A 16,343-nucleotide genomic window follows, 5' to 3' on the forward strand; every position below is an offset into this window, starting at 1 on the left:
GTTCCACGAGGAGGTTGTTCATGCGGTCTCTGTATGACGCAGGCAAATAGAATGAGGGGCCTTTCACGAAGCCCCGTCCTGCGCAGATAGCTGGCTAGCCTCCTGTTCTCGCCCCCCGGCTTGGGTTGGGTTGTCATTGGGCTGAAAGATTATACTACTTTTATATATGCCTATATTTGACGACGAAGATGCTCGAAATCGGGCTGTGGTGGTGTGCGGATAAGCAGGGCGGCCAATGAGTGCTACAGGTGCCTATTCGTACTGCATAAAAATTGGTTTTGCGGGTAGTTGGGGGCTGGGGGCTCGGGGTTGGGGGCTGCTGGCCAATGGGTGATGGAGGGGCGGGTGTTCGGGTTGTGTATGTGTGTGTATGGGTGTGTCTGAGGTATCGTTCGGATCATGCCCGTCATCCACCACCCTTCTTTCTTCTTTCTCTTCCTCAACACCCTCCCGACCTACCAACCCAGCCGCCGCTGCCGCTGCCGATCCGCATCGCGCGACCCGTCACCGCCGGCAGGCAAGAAAAAGAAAAAAAGTTCTCATTTTGCCTCGGAGGCGTTCGGGCAACGTGTCTCGACAGACGCCCATGGCGGTTTTTTTCTACCGGTTTACCGTTTGGGCGACGGATCGAGCTGTAAGGTCCCTCCCTCTCCGAATGTCCACGACTCGGGGAAAAAATGGCGTTTTTTATGCATCTCTCAAAACCCTGGATATCCCAACGCCATTTGGTGGCAACGTCGAGAAAGCATGGTAGTGATTCTCGTGGACGCGTGTGCACATTACATTGATGCTTCCAGAAATATCAGGAAGGGCACATTTGTCCAGGCGCGTCGGAAGCTGATCTGTTCTACCTTTTCGTAGACTTTACGTCCGTGGATAAGGGGAAGCCTTCCATTCAGCCCTGATCAGGCCACACAGTACAGAGGAAATCTGACTTGCTCGGACCTCCTGGGATCTTGCTTGTATCAAGAGCTCAGATGTGTTTTGAAGGGTGATACCAGATGGTCCGATGATGACGGCGGGGGGCGGCCCATGCGGTAGGCTTTGGACTCCGTCCGGAGGTTTCGACGGGGGGTGGTTCAAAGTGGATAAAGGCATCTGATTGAACGCCGCTTCTCTTGCAGTTGAATGCTGTGTCACTTGGAAATTTCATCATCCTCACGAATTCGTATCCAGGCAGTCCGAGCTGTTTACCATCACACATGGTATGATATCTCTGCGAAGACAAACTCGGTTACGCGGTCAACGTTGTTACCAAGAGGAATTGTATCCCAATCTACGAGCGCTACCAAGTCAAAAGCATTGTTGGGCAGCTTGTAGGGAGTCAAGGTCAGAGATATCCACCGAGATATGAAGTCCTGCCTGGTGGTCAGCCACTGAGACACATTCCTACTTAGAATATAATCACACTGAGACAGGATGGCGCGGGCTCTTCATTGGCCAAACACATCGATTTGTTCTATTTCTATCGTTATGCCTTCCATCAGCACTCCATTTCATCGACAATGCCTCGTATCCGCAAGTGATGCCTCCTCGGCACAACCTCTACATGGTCTGGAGTTGAGTCCGCATGTGAGCTACTTATAACGTGCAAGCACTGTTCCTCTCACGGCCTCCACAGGGGAAAAGTTGGAGAAGTGAGAGGGGACCGACTGCGTGAATGGCACAGCATCTTCGGGTACCGACTTCTGAAGCACGCCCCAGGGCCCTCACAAAATTCTTGTTGACGCCGTAGCACCTGACTAGGGAATGGTGGCCAGAGAGCTAGAGACATCGACATGCACGCAGCCGCATCGCGACTTTCCATGAACGAGCCAGCCGAGGCGAGACCTGGCGTGAGCTGGTCACAGGTCAGATAAGCTGAAGTAGCTGAGCCGGAGCGTTGGGGGGGCCAGACAACAGCCCAACCCGCTTCCTGAGCATTGGGGATTCGGATGGGTCAACCCGATCGGGGAGAGAGAAAGTTTACGTTGGCATCATTTTTGGTGGTGAGTTCTGGTGGCTACCCACCTAGACAGGTCAATAGCTGCTCAACTCAGCTCAACCTCGAGCGTACTGAATTGAAGGTTTGATGTCACAGAACAAAGTGACTCCCTTTGGGTCTCAAAATTCATCAAGGGGAGCAAAGCTGGCATGTCAGGCAGGTATCTTCTGGCTCATAACGCATGGCAAGGTACAAGTCCACCCAGAACCGACCATCCGATCAGCTTCCCCAGATAGTCGGACCGAGATCTGAAAGACGGGTGTAGCCGTGTCGAGAAAGAAATTAGCACTTTCCTCCTCGTCTCATCTATCCGACGCAGCTTGCGGACTGTGGTCCAACGACGTCTGCAGAAGGGCCGGAGACTCCAGGACCAGCAGTGCCGGGCACCTGTATCGTGTGTTTGCAACATGCATGATTGTTCACCGCACAGCCCACGCTTCCCCAGTCCCCGTGACTGTTGCGGCGAATATGTAAAGCATAACTGACAGTGGGGAGATCTTCGGGCTCCCGTTTTCAACGGGGTGGCCGACAAATCGGATTCCCTGCCTTGTATGCCAGCTTCCAGGGGGAAAAGTAGATCGGTCATATTTTCGCTTGCGGGAGAAGCAGACGATGGGAGCATGCCAGGAGGTCTCAGTGACAGAATGTGATAGAATTTTTGGGGATACCCAGGGGCTCCCGGTCTTGACTGCACCATTCTCACTGCTGCAGACGCCAACATGTGCCGCGGATGCAGACGACGATAAACACAGATCTCTGGATGGTCGAGGTGGGACGTAGGTAGGTGGTCTAGCTGCTCCAGCTTCCGCAGACAGTTGCACTGTGCAAACTTGGCGCGGGTACATCAAAGCTACTTTTAGTTGAAAATGCAGAGTCTTCGATCATCTTTGTACCTGCCTTGACACCCAGAGCGAGCTGTCATTGGCACTCGGTGGTTATCCGATCCGATCGATTACCAATTACCACCCACACAATCCCGCCTTCCAAGTCTCAGGGTAGCACTATTTTCTCTCTGGGCCAGCAAGCATCAAATTGTGCAGTTTTTTCTCTCTTGATATCGGAACGGCCAATCTCTCTGTTCAACACCTTACCTGCCTGGCCATCCGTTTTGAGATGGGGGGATGGCGACTTCAATCTGCAGCCGGGGGCTCATGTTTGCACAGTGGACAAGAAAAGGAATTAATACGGAGTCTAGCGTCTGATGTATACGATAGGTATTCAAGAAAAAATCAAACAGACTTGTTCGTTTGTACCAGGTAATTATTCAGGTCAGATATCATCATTCTACAAGACCCAATGGTGCAATTGCACAACCTGCCGCTGACACTAGCACTGGCCGGCAGCACAAACACCGGCCTCTTCCATATCCATAAGTTGTACAAGGGACAAGAATGCTCACCATTTATGCGTTGTCCCCAGCCCACTTCTCCTCTTTGAGATGGCTGTATCACGTTGTGCGAAAACTCGATTGCTTCGCTAAATCCAAGTGCACAATGACACATTTTGGGCCAAGAATCAAGCAAACCACCTTATCAGAGGCGATTGCGCATCGAGACGCAAAGATTTTCGACTCTGCTTTTGATTCGTTTGCCCTCAGACAGTGAGTGAGGGTGGGGGAGAGGGACTTTTCGACTTTTCGAGTGAGGTGTCACTTTACCCCTGGACATCTTGATTTTACTCCTTTCACTCTCTACAGTCAATCTCAGTCGAAAGCTATAGGTTAGTAGCACAAATGGCCCACTCGTCGGCAGGCAAGTCGACACTTGCCAAATGCAGCATCAAGAAACAGAGGTACTCAACGAGATACTTTCCCGGTACTTGTGTCGGACTAGGCAGTTTTCTTGTAGGTGGCCGTCTCCATGTTGGACCAGCCTCGACGTTGAAAAGCTGGTACAGCATCTTATCACAGTGCCATGTACTCATGAGATGTTTGGCTCGCCATCTGATGCCAAATGGGTACATGTAGCTGCGAAAAGATGTCCCATCCCTACATCAGGTGGCTTTTTCCGATGCATGTACCCGACATGTCCATCATTAGCCTCGCGCTAAATCAAAGGCAACTCAAATCTTTCTGGAGGTACTCCATCTCCGCTGTCAAAAACTAGACGTGTAGGACCAGAGAGAGAACCACAAGACAGGGCGACGGGCCAAGGTCAAGACCGTGGTAGCACATCATGTCAAGGGAAATATCCCTGGGGGAACCAGGCCTGTCCATGTCGTGTGTGCCCACCCTTCAGCGTTTCTGGCGCCGCCGTCATCGCAAAGGACTGCCAGCGACCCATCATACAGCTGACAGAAATGGATGCAAACAGATGGCCCAATACACACAGGGTACGTGGGGGAACTAACCGACCTTATACCTATCCAACGAGAAATGGACAGCACGAGGTGATACACAAGTCTTTATAACATCATGACACTTGCATGTCCACCCCTTCCCTCCCCCCCTTTTTTTCCTCTCCTCGCCTGACTTTCTTCCTCTTCACCCGTCTAGTGTCTTATCTTGTCTCGCTCGATTTCTTTCTTTGCTCCTGATAGTGAAACTGGACCTTGTGCCAAGCTCAACATTTCACAGATCACATCATACATCCCTATTCTGCCCCTTGTGTCTTTTGGGTCTCTTCCGTTTCATCATCCCCGCTCATCGAGAGGGAGACAAAGACCATACAACCCAGCCAGCTTTCCGCTCACTCTGCACGTCCAAGACAGTCTGACGAAATCAACCTGAGGACACCAATCGATTGTCGACCACTGGATCGGACGTAGATTACGCTGGGGGAAGGTTTTGTTTTTGATTCAGACCAATTCCAGAAGTTGGGACCGGAAAGGTTTGTGTACCATGTCTCACTCCTATCCTACCTCTGATCATTCATCTCCCCACTATTCCACTTCTCGGCCGAGGGGACATGTGCTTTTCGTTGTCCTGTGCTTCCACGGCGAGCGCTTTGATCGGTCCAGCGTTGCTCATGTGCGTCAATTCCAGGTCTTTGGCGTCCGCCCCCCGCTCCCCCATCTATCAAACCAGAACAGCAGGGGAGACCAGTCCTGGGAGACTTCAGCTTTGGGCCCGGGTTTTGCTGTCTTGGTTCCTGCCCATAACTCAGCCCCGACTCTCGACTCCAGGGGGACTGTTTTTTTGTTTTCCATTCTCGGTGAGAGGTGTTCGAGGCGAGTCGCAGCCTATCAGGGCATCCACGGCGGCCGATTTGTATCCTAGGGCCAGGTTCCAGTCTGCTTCATTCTGGATCGATCGGGATTTCGAGTTGCGGTGTTAAGTGACCGGACAATTTACACCTTCTGCACACAACGCTGCTGTACCCCCCCCCCCTTCCCCCACCCACCATCACCAGACACACGCTCAACCTGTCAGCTATTCTACGTCTCGATAATAATAACCACACTCGCAAGCCACAGCAGAAGACAGAGACAGACAAGTCTAAATAACAGCCAGACTTTGAGACTCACTCTCTAAAACCAAGGACGAAGGCGAGAAACCGGAAAATTCAAATGGTGTCCCAGACCCAGTCCCAGTGTTATACCCCTTCCTCCTCGTCGTCTTCATCGTCGTCTTCGTCGTCCTCGGGTTCTACGACATCCGACACTCACACCACACTCATCGGCGGCGGCGGACTCGTCCCAGGACTCGGTGGACTCGGCCTACCTCCACGACTCGGCAGCCGATCGAGTTACAACAACACTAGCCGACCGTATCCAGCTGTATATTATTCATCTCCCACTAGTTTGCCGTCTCTGGACTCTGATAGACACCACCACCGTCACCACGGGCACGGCTACCAGCTTCCTTCACACCCTCTTCACGACGGCCACTCGCGTGGACACCTGAGTATGTCTGATCAAGGAGGGCACGGAGGTATGGATGGGTCAGACTCCACACCACAAAGAAAAAGGATCGCTGTTGCTGTACGTCCATACCTTACCTATTCTTTTCATGAGTCCACCCACCAACCAGCTCGGTTACCTTATGCTGACACTGAATTCCTACCTGGCTTAGTGTGGAAGGTGTAGAAAGCGAAAGATCAGATGCAGTGGTGACCCGGGGCAAGGGCAGCCATGCTCGAACTGCAAGAATGCCAATGCCGAGCCGTGTCAATTTCTAAGGGTGAGCTTCACTACCTTTGTCATCACTTTTAGGTTGTCTAACAAGCGCCAGGTTCAATCAAGAGAAGCCCCTTTTATCCGAAGTGAGCAGGTTGGCGATAGCCCTTTTGGCTACAACGTTGGTGATGCCAGATTATACCACGCTTCCCGCGCGCCCACGTATCATGCCTCTCCCAGTTCGCACGCAACAGCCTACGCTTCCGACCTTTTATCCACCACTGGGCATCATATGGGACATGGCAGCACTACCGACATTACAGGTATCTCATCGTACAGAGGCAGCACTCATAGCGGCGGCTACTCATACGTCCCGGTCAAACCAGCGTATTACACGGCCGCATACAGCTCCTCGCCACACGGCCTAACGTACGGGGTCCACTCTGATGTGGACAACTTTGGGGGTTATGGTTTGCCGGTCCCCACCGGAGAAGCCCATCACGATGCCCCCAGCGGCATCCCGGTCATGTCCATGCCTGGGACCCCGGCTTGGCCATCTAGCAGGAGCATGAAATCCCCGAGCGGGTACGGCAGCATGTATCTGGATCCAGAAGTAACCGCATCCCCAACCACCTACACAACCCCTCCACCATCGGCCTACTCAGCAGTCCGGGGTCACTCAGCCGCCGGGGACGGGCCGAATTTCTCCTTCACAAACATGTCAGCTTCATTGCCGTCGTCTCAGTCGGATCGTGTGCTTCCTGTTCCTTCTTCCACCGCCGCCACTACCACCACGACCAGTCACCGCTCCTCCACCTACCCACCTCTCTCAGGGGCCAACAAACCCCCAACGGCCACAGACTCGAGCTACGACAGCTACGGCTCCTCTCGCACCGAGTCCAGCGGCCCAGAAAGTATCTTTAGCGACTCGGAACGCGCTGCAGCCTTCTCGAACAGCCAGGGCCCAGCAGCCTTTGACATGAGCCCGTACGGCACCAGCTCCGGGTCGACCGACGCTTCTGGCCGAAGGGACTCTGCATACGCCGCGGCGGGGGCTGGACACGAGACTGGCGGTGGGCATGACGGGCCGTCGCTGCCTTCCCTGTCGTCTGCGTATGAGAGGCATCATGCTGCTGTTGCCACCCGGCACTAGTCTCGGGCTTTGTGTAGAGTGATGTTTGGTTGGTTGGAGGCACCTACCTATCTGGTAACCAATCCCAGGTGGTAACACACACACAAGATGTGCGTGTGGGTCAAGGCTCAAATATGGGGGTGGCTGGCTGGCTGAGCATGGAAATTAGAACAGTGCGTTGAGGTGTGGATGGGCACTGGCCGAAGTCGACAACATCAACAATTGTGCGAGTCGAGGTTGGGGGTTACACAGCTGAAGAGGAGGGAAGGGCTATCCTGAGCGCCCTCCTACTCCACACCCACCCACCTATCTACATGGAACAGAGGGAGACAGCAGCACCAACAAACCTGACAACTCGATGTGAAGCAGCCACCCGTCGTCGTCCTTGCTTTCATTTTTTCCTCTCTTCCCTCTCTAATCAAAAATGTCACGATCTTGCTGTCAAAGCAACAGGCAAAGATCCCAGTGAGCGATTGATTTTTTAGTTGTATTTCTTTTCCCTCGTTCTTGCATGGTTGTCTCTGTTTTCTTTTTTCACTTTTGATTTTTTTGCTCCTTCTGGTCTAGGTATCTCAATGTTGACCTCTCAAAACCTTGAAAGAAAAAGCATTGGCTCTCTTTTTTCCTTCTCTTTCTTTGGTTGTGTACCGCTATCAACATCAAAAGATTCCCCCAAAGTCGCAATTTACTGTCACAAGAAATACAGAGAAGGAGAGATGCAAGAGGAAAAGCCGGAGAGGCTGGGACGGAGAGACAGACAGAGACAGTCTGAAGGAGAAACCAAAATACATGTACATGTCTGAAAAACCATCACTTCTCTCTTTTGTTTCTTTTCTCGTGTTGCCGCTGCCGCTGCTGCTGTTGTCGTTGTTATTGTCACACGCTCTCGAGCTCGGTTGCAGAAGCGCGTGCTGCTTTGCTCTTTTGGTCATTCATCGCGGGCATTTGGCGAGTGCGGAGGTTTTAATCTATCTTGTACTCCCTCATCCCTCGACAGCTCGACCGATGGCCAACCAAGGCTGGGTGGGGGCAGAGAGAAATGGGCCTAGGCTCGGAACACGACAGCTCACCTACATGGTTCCCAATAGTGTCATGTATCTTTTCAACATGGGTAGGGGAATGATGCATTCTGTCCGCGGACTATATAGGTTGAAAAGTTTCTGAGGTTGTCGTGGGAGGTAGAGTGGAAGGGGGGATACAAGGAGGTACATGGCACAGACACAACGCACACAAGTCAAAGAGAGACAAAAGATGAAGTCTAATCTAATAGTCACCCACAACAAGTGATAAGAACAGAAAAATAAATGAAGTAAACACCATGCCTCCTCGTGTTGGCCTTGTGAGCTGAAACCCCCACACACCAAGGCATATCATTGATGTTGAATGTTGTGTTGTGGCTTGCGCTCCTTTCCAGTCCAGCACATCACCAGCCTCAGGGACAGATGTGGCGCAATATGCATGGAAGAACCAACCTCTCCGAAACATGCAGGGAAAAGCGAGACACGAAGAATTCCATCCCTTGCATTGAACACACCACTTACTAAAGAATAAATATCCTTTAAATCCCCGTTGCCAAAAAAGTTCCTTCCATTTTTATATCCTGCCATGATGTTGCCCTTTACCGAAACCCAGTCCAAAAACCCAGAGACAGAGAAGAGCAATGCCTCAAAGTTGACTCCCCGATACCAAAAAAGAGTTCAAAACGGATGGGTCGTGATTCTTACAGGTAGCTGTATGACAATGTGTGTGTGCCTGCTTGTTTTGCTTGCTGATGAACCAAGAGACAAAAAAGACAGAAAAGTCGACTCCCAACACCTAGCTGAATGCAAACAGTGACAAAGCAAAGAAAAAGAAAAGAAATCCCAAATATGCTTCGACCTAGACTGCATCTCATCCCTCCTTCGCATTACTCTGGTTCGATGTCGGTGGCATGTCAGGAGTGGAGGGCTTGGCGTCAGACCGACCAACCTTGTCCTGGAGCCTTACTGCAGGAACCCTCGTGAAAGGGGAATTGAGTTTGGGTCGTCGCCCGCGTCGCCATTTAAGCGTCGGGCGCGCTCCGTCTTCTCCTTCCACTCCGGAGTTCCCGCTCGGTATCCATGAGTCGGCTCTGGACCCACGTCCGAAACGCGCGATCGCCTCTCACCGCCTCACAGTTGAGCAGCTCCGTCAGCACCCTCTTGATGCCCTCGTTGACGTCACACAGTTTGGCCTCCTCCTGGGCGACTTCCCCCAGGCAGCCCGACGACCCAGATCTCTTCATCATAATGGTCGGGATGGACGAGCTGCGGAACTGGTGACGCGAGGACGACACGACCGGGGCGGGAATGATGCCGGTAGGCGAGAGTGATGACGTAGTGGTGGAGGGCGAGGAGAAAAAGGAAGCCGACTGGGGCGATCGGAGCTCATCGAGGTGCTGACGGAGTGACTCGTGCTGCTCGTGCAGGAGATAGTACTTTTGCAGCGCCAGGTCGCGGTCGTGGTGGTGCATCATGGTCGGCACTGGAGAGGAGCGCAGATCAAACATGGTGGCACGGGCGGTGCTGTAGGAAGACGAGTTGGCGGTGGCGTTCATGATGATGATACGGATATTGGAGAGGCTGAGATGTGTTGGGAAAACAAGACGACTGAAGATGGAGATGGAGATTCGATCAATGCGTAGCGTGCTGCATTCGAAGGGGGTGCTGGTGCAAACGGCGGGACCATTGGAGGAGTTCTCGGACGTGCTATGTGTGTGTCGTTATTTGATGGCGAAGGACGGGATGGAGGAGAGCAACAGAAAGAGTCGGCGGCGGTGGTGTATAACAGTTGTATATGGCGTGCGTGTGATTCAAGAATGAAATTGCGGTCGGCGAGACGCTGCTCCGCGCGAGAGTGCCTTATCTCTGGGTGGCTTCTCGTGCCCCTGGTCCCCTGCTCGGACGCTGTGCCCTGGCTCTCGGAAGAGCTGAAAAAGGTGGAAATGGGAGGGCGCTTCCTCTTATGACGATGACGACTGATAGAAAAAAAGTGTCGACAAGGTAAGGTATCAGATTGTTTGACAGGTCCTGTTAAGTGGTTGAGGCGTGCGGCTCTGTTCGTGGCGGGCGTGCGTGTCGGGGTGCTGCTGGGTGGTGCCTTGAGATGTGGGCAAGCTCCGTTATTTGAGTTTGTGGTGATCGTCGAGCTTGTCGTCACTACTGCTTCCGACACAAAGGAAGATCCCTGCGTCAACTGTCTGTGGAACGGGCCTAGACACAGTGTGCTGTGGGTTGTGTGGGCGGGGTGGAGCTGTCAGAGCTCCCCTCTCACCTCACCCCTTTCCGGCCCCGCAGGTAAAATGCCTGCTGTTTTAATTTGGAGACTGAGATGACGGTACGACTTGCAAAAGATTACGAATATAAAAAAAAGAGAATGAATGGCAAACAGATCCTGCCTGCTCACGGCATTTGCAATATCATATCAGAAAACCCAACATCGGGCAGCTGCAGAAGAATAAAAGGTGGAGAAGATAAGGGCCACCCGCAGGCGAGACAATTAAGGTAGAGATATCTGAAGACAGCATCCGCTGGGACGGACAGTGCGAGTGTGTTGTCGACCCCTCTCTTGTGTCGTGTCAGTCCGTCCCATCGAGGGCTTCTTTCTATTTTATTTCACCGCTCCGGGCCATTGTTCCTTGCTTCGCGCCGATAGACTTTTTGGTGTGCAGCTCAGGCCCATCACCAATGAGCCAAGCTGATTCGAAAACATGGTCTTGATGCCAAGCTTGCAAAGGAGCCCAAAGCTTCAAACAGACCGCAGGCTAGGCCTCGAATTGCATCTGCAGTGGGGTAACGAATACTACCGTGGTACATTCTCAAAGTACCCGTGGCCCGATCCTCATCGCGCAACTTACGTACAACCCTCGGAAGCTAACGCCACATGATATCGGCATCTGCAACGAAACATCCCGACACTGCGGGTGAGACAGCAACAGAAGACAGTCAGTGCCTGTTGATCATTACCATAATGCAGCCATACGTGCCATCCCTATTATACATGATAGTATCTACACTACATGTGTATCCCAATATCCCATTATCCCATCATCTCATCACTTGTGAAAGAGGCCATCTGCTATCCGCTTCCTTGCCCTGGCCAAACCCTGACTGCTGGCGCTATCCGGCTGCTGCGAGCTCGCAATTCTCTGCGGAATCGACGCCTTCTCCCGCAGAAGGTCGAGAGACGAAGCCGGTACACTCATACCTCGCTTGCTCAAGCCAGCCCGCCTTGCTGCTGACGTCGGCCTCCTCTTCTTGACCCAGCCGTCACCATCGGGCCAGTCAGAGTCCTGCGAATCCTTATATGTCTCGTCAATGTCGTCCTCTGCGTAGTTTTCTTCCAACGCAGGCTCGGGACTGCTAAGTAGTGATATCACCTGTGACCCCTTCGGGACTTGAAACTGAGTCGAAGTGCGCGCGCTTCTACGCCGGCAAGTCTCGGTATGGGACGACACAGGTTCCATCTTGATCTTTGCCATGGAGCTTTGCTTGAGGTGCTGTGACTTCCTAGGCGACGGCTTCTCAATGGGCTTCACCATGAGCCTCCGTGCAAGTGTGGATGGGCCTCTGCGGACGTTGGGAATATCCGAGTCTGAGCTCGAATCCCCATCATCAGAATCTAATTTGCCAGAGTTATTAGAGTCTTCAGACTCGTCCTCCATGTCATCCAGCCGCCGCATGGCTTCCTCATATTCCGCATCTGCCGTTGTCTTTGACATGCGCGACTTCCCTGCTGGAATGACGTCAACCTGGACCGGTTCCCGGGCCGGCACACCCGAACTGTTATTGGTCGAAGGCTGAGTGCAGAGCTCGCTCACCGATGGCAGGGATTCGTCTGATGACGAAGACTCGGAAACAGCCCGTGCAAGGCGAGAAGGACGAGGCGTTGGAACATTGTCCTCCTCTTCTGCCTGCTCATCCTCTGATTGCTCATCCTCCTCATGGCTTTCGACCTCGCTGGGTTCATCTTCCATGGCATAAGGAGGCGAGCTGCGGAGTGCATCTCGGTTGGCAGAGTCATCCTCGAGTGCATTAAGCGAAGAGTCGGCCAGATCGATGCTGAAGTCCGGGTCAACTTGCCTCTCGCTCTGGATGCTGCCAATTTCCGAGGGCGGTAGGGCTAGTTTGGGGGACTCAACCCGATGGTCAGACGGCGGCAGCGAGATGGCATCCGAGAACCCATTAAAAGGCTCCAGCCAAATCGGCCGCGAATCAACGCCGTTGGTTGTACCGCGTGAAGCACGGCGAGATCCCAAGTCGCTTTGAGGCTGCGAGGGTTCAAATGGTCTCGGCAACGCATCATGCGACATAACCGTCAGCTGTCGTGAGGGCGAGTGGCTACTGCGGTTCGAGAGTGCGTCATTGGCAATGGGTGGATCAACCTCCTTGTGGAAGCCAGCTTCGCTGATCAGCTGACTGATTTCGTGCTGCCTGTCTTCCGTCATGGATATATCTTCGACAGACATCACCTGAGCGGCCTGGGCCTCCTGATCTTCACTGGAGCCATTGGGGTCACAAGATTCGGGGATGACGCTTTCCTCAAGAGTCTGAGTGTTGATATCCATCTGTGATGTCTCGTCAGTAGATTGTTCCGGTGCTTCATGCCCGAGGGTTGCCGATGTTTGAGCGCTCGTGGTCTTTTCGAGGTTGTTGGCGGTATGGGACGGTGATGGTTCCTCCACCAAAGGCGTACCTGGAACTATTTGAGAGGGATACTGCAGGACGCGGGGCTCCATCATTTCAGATAAATCCAGGGTCCGGTAACCCTCCTCCTCCTCCTCCTCATCTTCCTCATCCATGCCCGGAAGTTCAAACTTGTCGTAGACACGCTTGCCCTCGTCATCGTAAACCTTTTCGTTTCGGTCCAAGTACTGATCTCTTTTGGCAAGCCGGACCCGAAGAACACCATGATCCTCCAGAGTGATAATGATTCCCGTCAGGCGTGACACTTGGGGTGCCCAACTCGTCGCCTTGGACATCAAAAGTTGCTGCCAAGTAAGAATCATGCCAGGCGCAGCACTTCCAGGCTGCAACAAGGGGAGAGTCGAAGGGTCTGCGGGAAGCGGTGGAAGGTCATCCTCTTCGTCCTCCTCACGAACCTCTGATACACTGCGCTCGGGTTGTTCCTGCGGCTCGTCATCGTAGTTCAGGGTAGTCTCGCCATATTCCGTGCTTGCCTCGTGGTAATATGACCCTCTGTCATCATAGCTATAGTCCCCAATACCACCCACGTCTGACCTTCTCCTTTTCGTTTTCGGCGTCTCTTCATCTTGAAGCTGATACTCGTCTTGAGTACGCTGCTTCCTCTTCTTGCGGCCACCGTGTTGGTATTTCTGCTGGGGATCCCAACGTTGGACAAACGGGAATGGAGGCTCACTGAGCTCCACGCCCTCCTGGCAGCACTCGACAGCCCTATAATTGATCTTGGCTCGCCAGGCATCTGGATCCCTGTCCGCATCGCAGGCAGCGTCCTTATGGGGTGCCACAGTTGTTTCAGACAGCCGAGATGTTGCTTGAGCCGCTGGAGCCGCATCGTGAGCCGAAGCTGGCTGGCTGGGGGCATCGCCTTGCAACTCCTCCACAATCATTCCAGTCAAAGCTCCAATGCGCTCCAGCATCTGTGCCTTCTTCGCGGCGATAGTCTCAGTTACACTGGCAAGCTCGGTAGAGTCTGCCTCGGTCATACCAGTACTCGGAGCCGTAGGAGCTAGCGCCACTAATGCCTCAGCGCGAGCAGCAGCCTTCTTTGCCTGCGCCAGAGCCCTTCGTCGAGCGTTTCTTTTCCGAGTGGATGGCTTGCCTTCCCAAGGGCGAGGTGGACCCGCATCTTCACTTTGAACGGCCGGTGCTTCGGTGACTTGCAGGGTCTTAATGAGACTGGGCGCGATCTGTTTTGGTTCTGGGACAGCACGCTCTTGGCCAACAGAAGTATCATCACCGCTTGAGGATTCGCCATCGCTGGAGGAATCATCATCGCTGGAGGAATCGATGTCGCTCGAGGAATCTTCACCGCTGGAAGTCGCCTCTTGGCTGGAACTTTCACTAGCCGAGCTGTCGTCGTCACTTGATTCACCGTTCGAATCATCGATTGAAGAGCCGTCAGAGTCCTCGTCGCTGGAGTCAGCTTCATCGGAATTACTTTTACCGCTTGAATCCTGGTCAGAATCAGGTGCACTGCTGTTTTGATCATCATCAGACTTGGGATCACCGGCAAGATCCACACCCTCATCACTACCGTCACTGGCGCCATCGCTGTCGGCATCGTGGTCCTCATTGTCGCTCTCACTATTACTGCTGCCGTCATCGTCATCGTCACTGTCGTTATGGCCATCACTGTCGTCGCCCCCAGATGGCTTGGTGTCGGCAGTGGTTTGGGCCTCCTCGTTATTCTCATCCTCGTCACTGCTCAGGTCGTCGTCGCCATCCGGGTTCGAGTCAGTGAGATCATGTTCTGAGGAGCCTCGTACAGGTGGGCAGACTTTCGAGGACGCCACTTCGGGTCCACTGTCACTTTCGCTGTCGCTAGTGCCTGATTCTTCAGAAGACGAGTGATGGCTAGCTTCATTGGCATCCTCTTCCAGGGCATCATTCTGGTCTTCATCATCATCGTCCTCGAACTTGGTGTGCACAGGAAGGTTGACAGGTTCTCCTTTCTTGCGCATCTCCTCGACCATGTATCTAGAAGCAGTGCCATTAAGGATGGAACCGATCGGGAATCCATGCTGATCGTAATGCTTGATCACGGACGCAACCGATTCAGCGTCGCTGTCGTCTTCCTCATTACTGTCCCTTGGTCGCTTGGTACCACGCTTTCGACCGTCGATGGGAGCCTCGAATTCCTTCGCCTTCCTTCGTGCATTGACGCCGCGCTCCTCACCGTATGTTATGCTGTTCTCGCCTTTCTCGGGTTCCATATCATTCCCCAGGTCCCTTAGTTCAGCCTCAAGATCGGACTCATCATCTTGAACATCTTCCTCGAGGTCTGCATCCTCGTCTGAATCTGAGTCCAACCCTTGTTCTTCCATGTCATCCTCATCGATGGGCTCCATATCCGACTCGTCCTCGTTCACATTCTGACCACCAAAATCGTCGTCTTCTACATCCTCGTCCGAGTCGGCGTCATATGGCGCACTGAACCTGACACTTCCGGCCCTGCGGGCTTTCTTCCGTCCCCGTTCGCCAGACTCGGTAATCATAAGCTGTTGAGCATCGTCGTCTTCTCCCTCGCCATGTGGATGGTAGGTAAGTCGTGGGCGTTTCAAGGGCGGTATATCCACTGCAGGTCTGTTGTAGGCAGCTCTTAGGCGAGGGCGGCCGAAAGGGATACCGTCGAGAAGATGACGGCCGTCATTGGTGATCTGATCGCGGCCGCTCAAGCGACGCTTCCTTCGATCATTTGTAACAAGTGGGCGAATGCTAAGAAAAAGTGGCGCATGTTAGTTTGGATCGCTTCGTCGAGTACAAAGGCGCGAGACGGAACAAACGTACTAAATCTCTTCATCATCCTTCAGTACGTCGGCCACTTGCTGGAAGTGGAAGAAGTCAAAGGCGGTGCCCGTGTCCTTCTGTCTCAACTCGATGGTGTAGTCCTCCAAACCCCATTCGTTGCTCTCTAGGGGGATAATCTCGTTGACTTGTTCCAGTAAGTTTGCAATGGTCGGATCATTCTCCGTCTTGCAGCTGAAGACGACTCGTACGTCAGGGAGGGCATGGCGGCGGACCACCAGTCGCAAACGCATGTTTCAGTTGAGTTGACTGGTATTGAACAGGTGGAATCTGGATGGTTGATGATGCGTAGAAAAGAAAATTCCGGGAAAACCTTCGTCGCGAGAAAAATAGACTGGAGCACGCAGAGAAGAACAGAAAGTAAAAATGAGTGACGGATTGACGGGATTGACGGATTGACGCGTGCGAAGCTTTGGGACCAAAGCTGTCGCCAGGCTGTCGCAGGTGAACTGTGGAAAGTTGCCCCGGCTTGCAGCTTTCATCTTATCTTATCGATAGTGGGGTGGGTTTTTGCGCGGACTGCGATAACCCTGGTGCTAAGAACCATCAACTACGACATGGGCATCGTAACCCTGATGGTGGCAGACCGAGTACCCCTGAGGGTGTCGAGCTTCAACATTCACGATGCCAATGCGTGATCCAAAAG

At 53.1% G+C, this 16,343-nt stretch overlaps 5 protein-coding genes across 5 annotated transcripts; 3 read left to right on the forward strand and 2 right to left on the reverse strand.

The window, feature by feature from the left end:
• Positions 1-370: 370 nt before the first annotated feature.
• QC762_0046870 (uncharacterized protein) lies at positions 371-1,041 on the forward strand (the record flags this gene model as incomplete). Its single annotated transcript, XM_062883431.1, has 2 exons — positions 371-634; positions 862-1,041. 2 exons carry the CDS (start codon positions 371-373, stop codon positions 1,039-1,041), a joined length of 444 nt encoding a protein of 147 aa, XP_062746511.1.
• A 3,331-nt stretch (positions 1,042-4,372) lies between these two features.
• QC762_213840 (uncharacterized protein) lies at positions 4,373-7,193 on the forward strand (the record flags this gene model as incomplete). Its single annotated transcript, XM_062888269.1, has 4 exons — positions 4,373-4,406; positions 4,479-4,812; positions 4,968-5,905; positions 5,997-7,193. The coding sequence occupies exons 3-4, from the start codon at positions 5,492-5,494 to the stop codon at positions 7,191-7,193; spliced, it is 1,611 nt and encodes a 536-aa protein (XP_062746512.1). The 5' UTR covers positions 4,373-4,406; positions 4,479-4,812; positions 4,968-5,491.
• A 1,584-nt stretch (positions 7,194-8,777) lies between these two features.
• On the forward strand, positions 8,778-9,275 carry QC762_0046890 (uncharacterized protein; the record flags this gene model as incomplete). The annotated part of the gene is made up of 2 exons (XM_062883432.1): positions 8,778-8,898; positions 9,055-9,275. 2 exons carry the CDS (start codon positions 8,778-8,780, stop codon positions 9,273-9,275), a joined length of 342 nt encoding a protein of 113 aa, XP_062746513.1.
• On the reverse strand, positions 9,214-9,747 carry QC762_0046900 (uncharacterized protein; the record flags this gene model as incomplete). The annotated part of the gene is made up of 1 exon (XM_062883433.1): positions 9,214-9,747. The coding sequence occupies one exon, from the start codon at positions 9,745-9,747 to the stop codon at positions 9,214-9,216; it is 534 nt and encodes a 177-aa protein (XP_062746514.1).
• A 1,497-nt stretch (positions 9,748-11,244) lies between these two features.
• QC762_213820 (uncharacterized protein) lies at positions 11,245-15,930 on the reverse strand (the record flags this gene model as incomplete). The annotated part of the gene is made up of 2 exons (XM_062888268.1): positions 11,245-15,607; positions 15,680-15,930. The coding sequence occupies 2 exons, from the start codon at positions 15,928-15,930 to the stop codon at positions 11,245-11,247; spliced, it is 4,614 nt and encodes a 1,537-aa protein (XP_062746515.1).
• Between the last annotated feature and the right edge of the window lie 413 nt (positions 15,931-16,343).

This window comes from Podospora pseudocomata, assembly GCF_035222375.1.
Source record: "Podospora pseudocomata strain CBS 415.72m chromosome 2 map unlocalized CBS415.72m_2.2, whole genome shotgun sequence".
Taxonomy (NCBI): domain Eukaryota; kingdom Fungi; phylum Ascomycota; class Sordariomycetes; order Sordariales; family Podosporaceae; genus Podospora; species Podospora pseudocomata.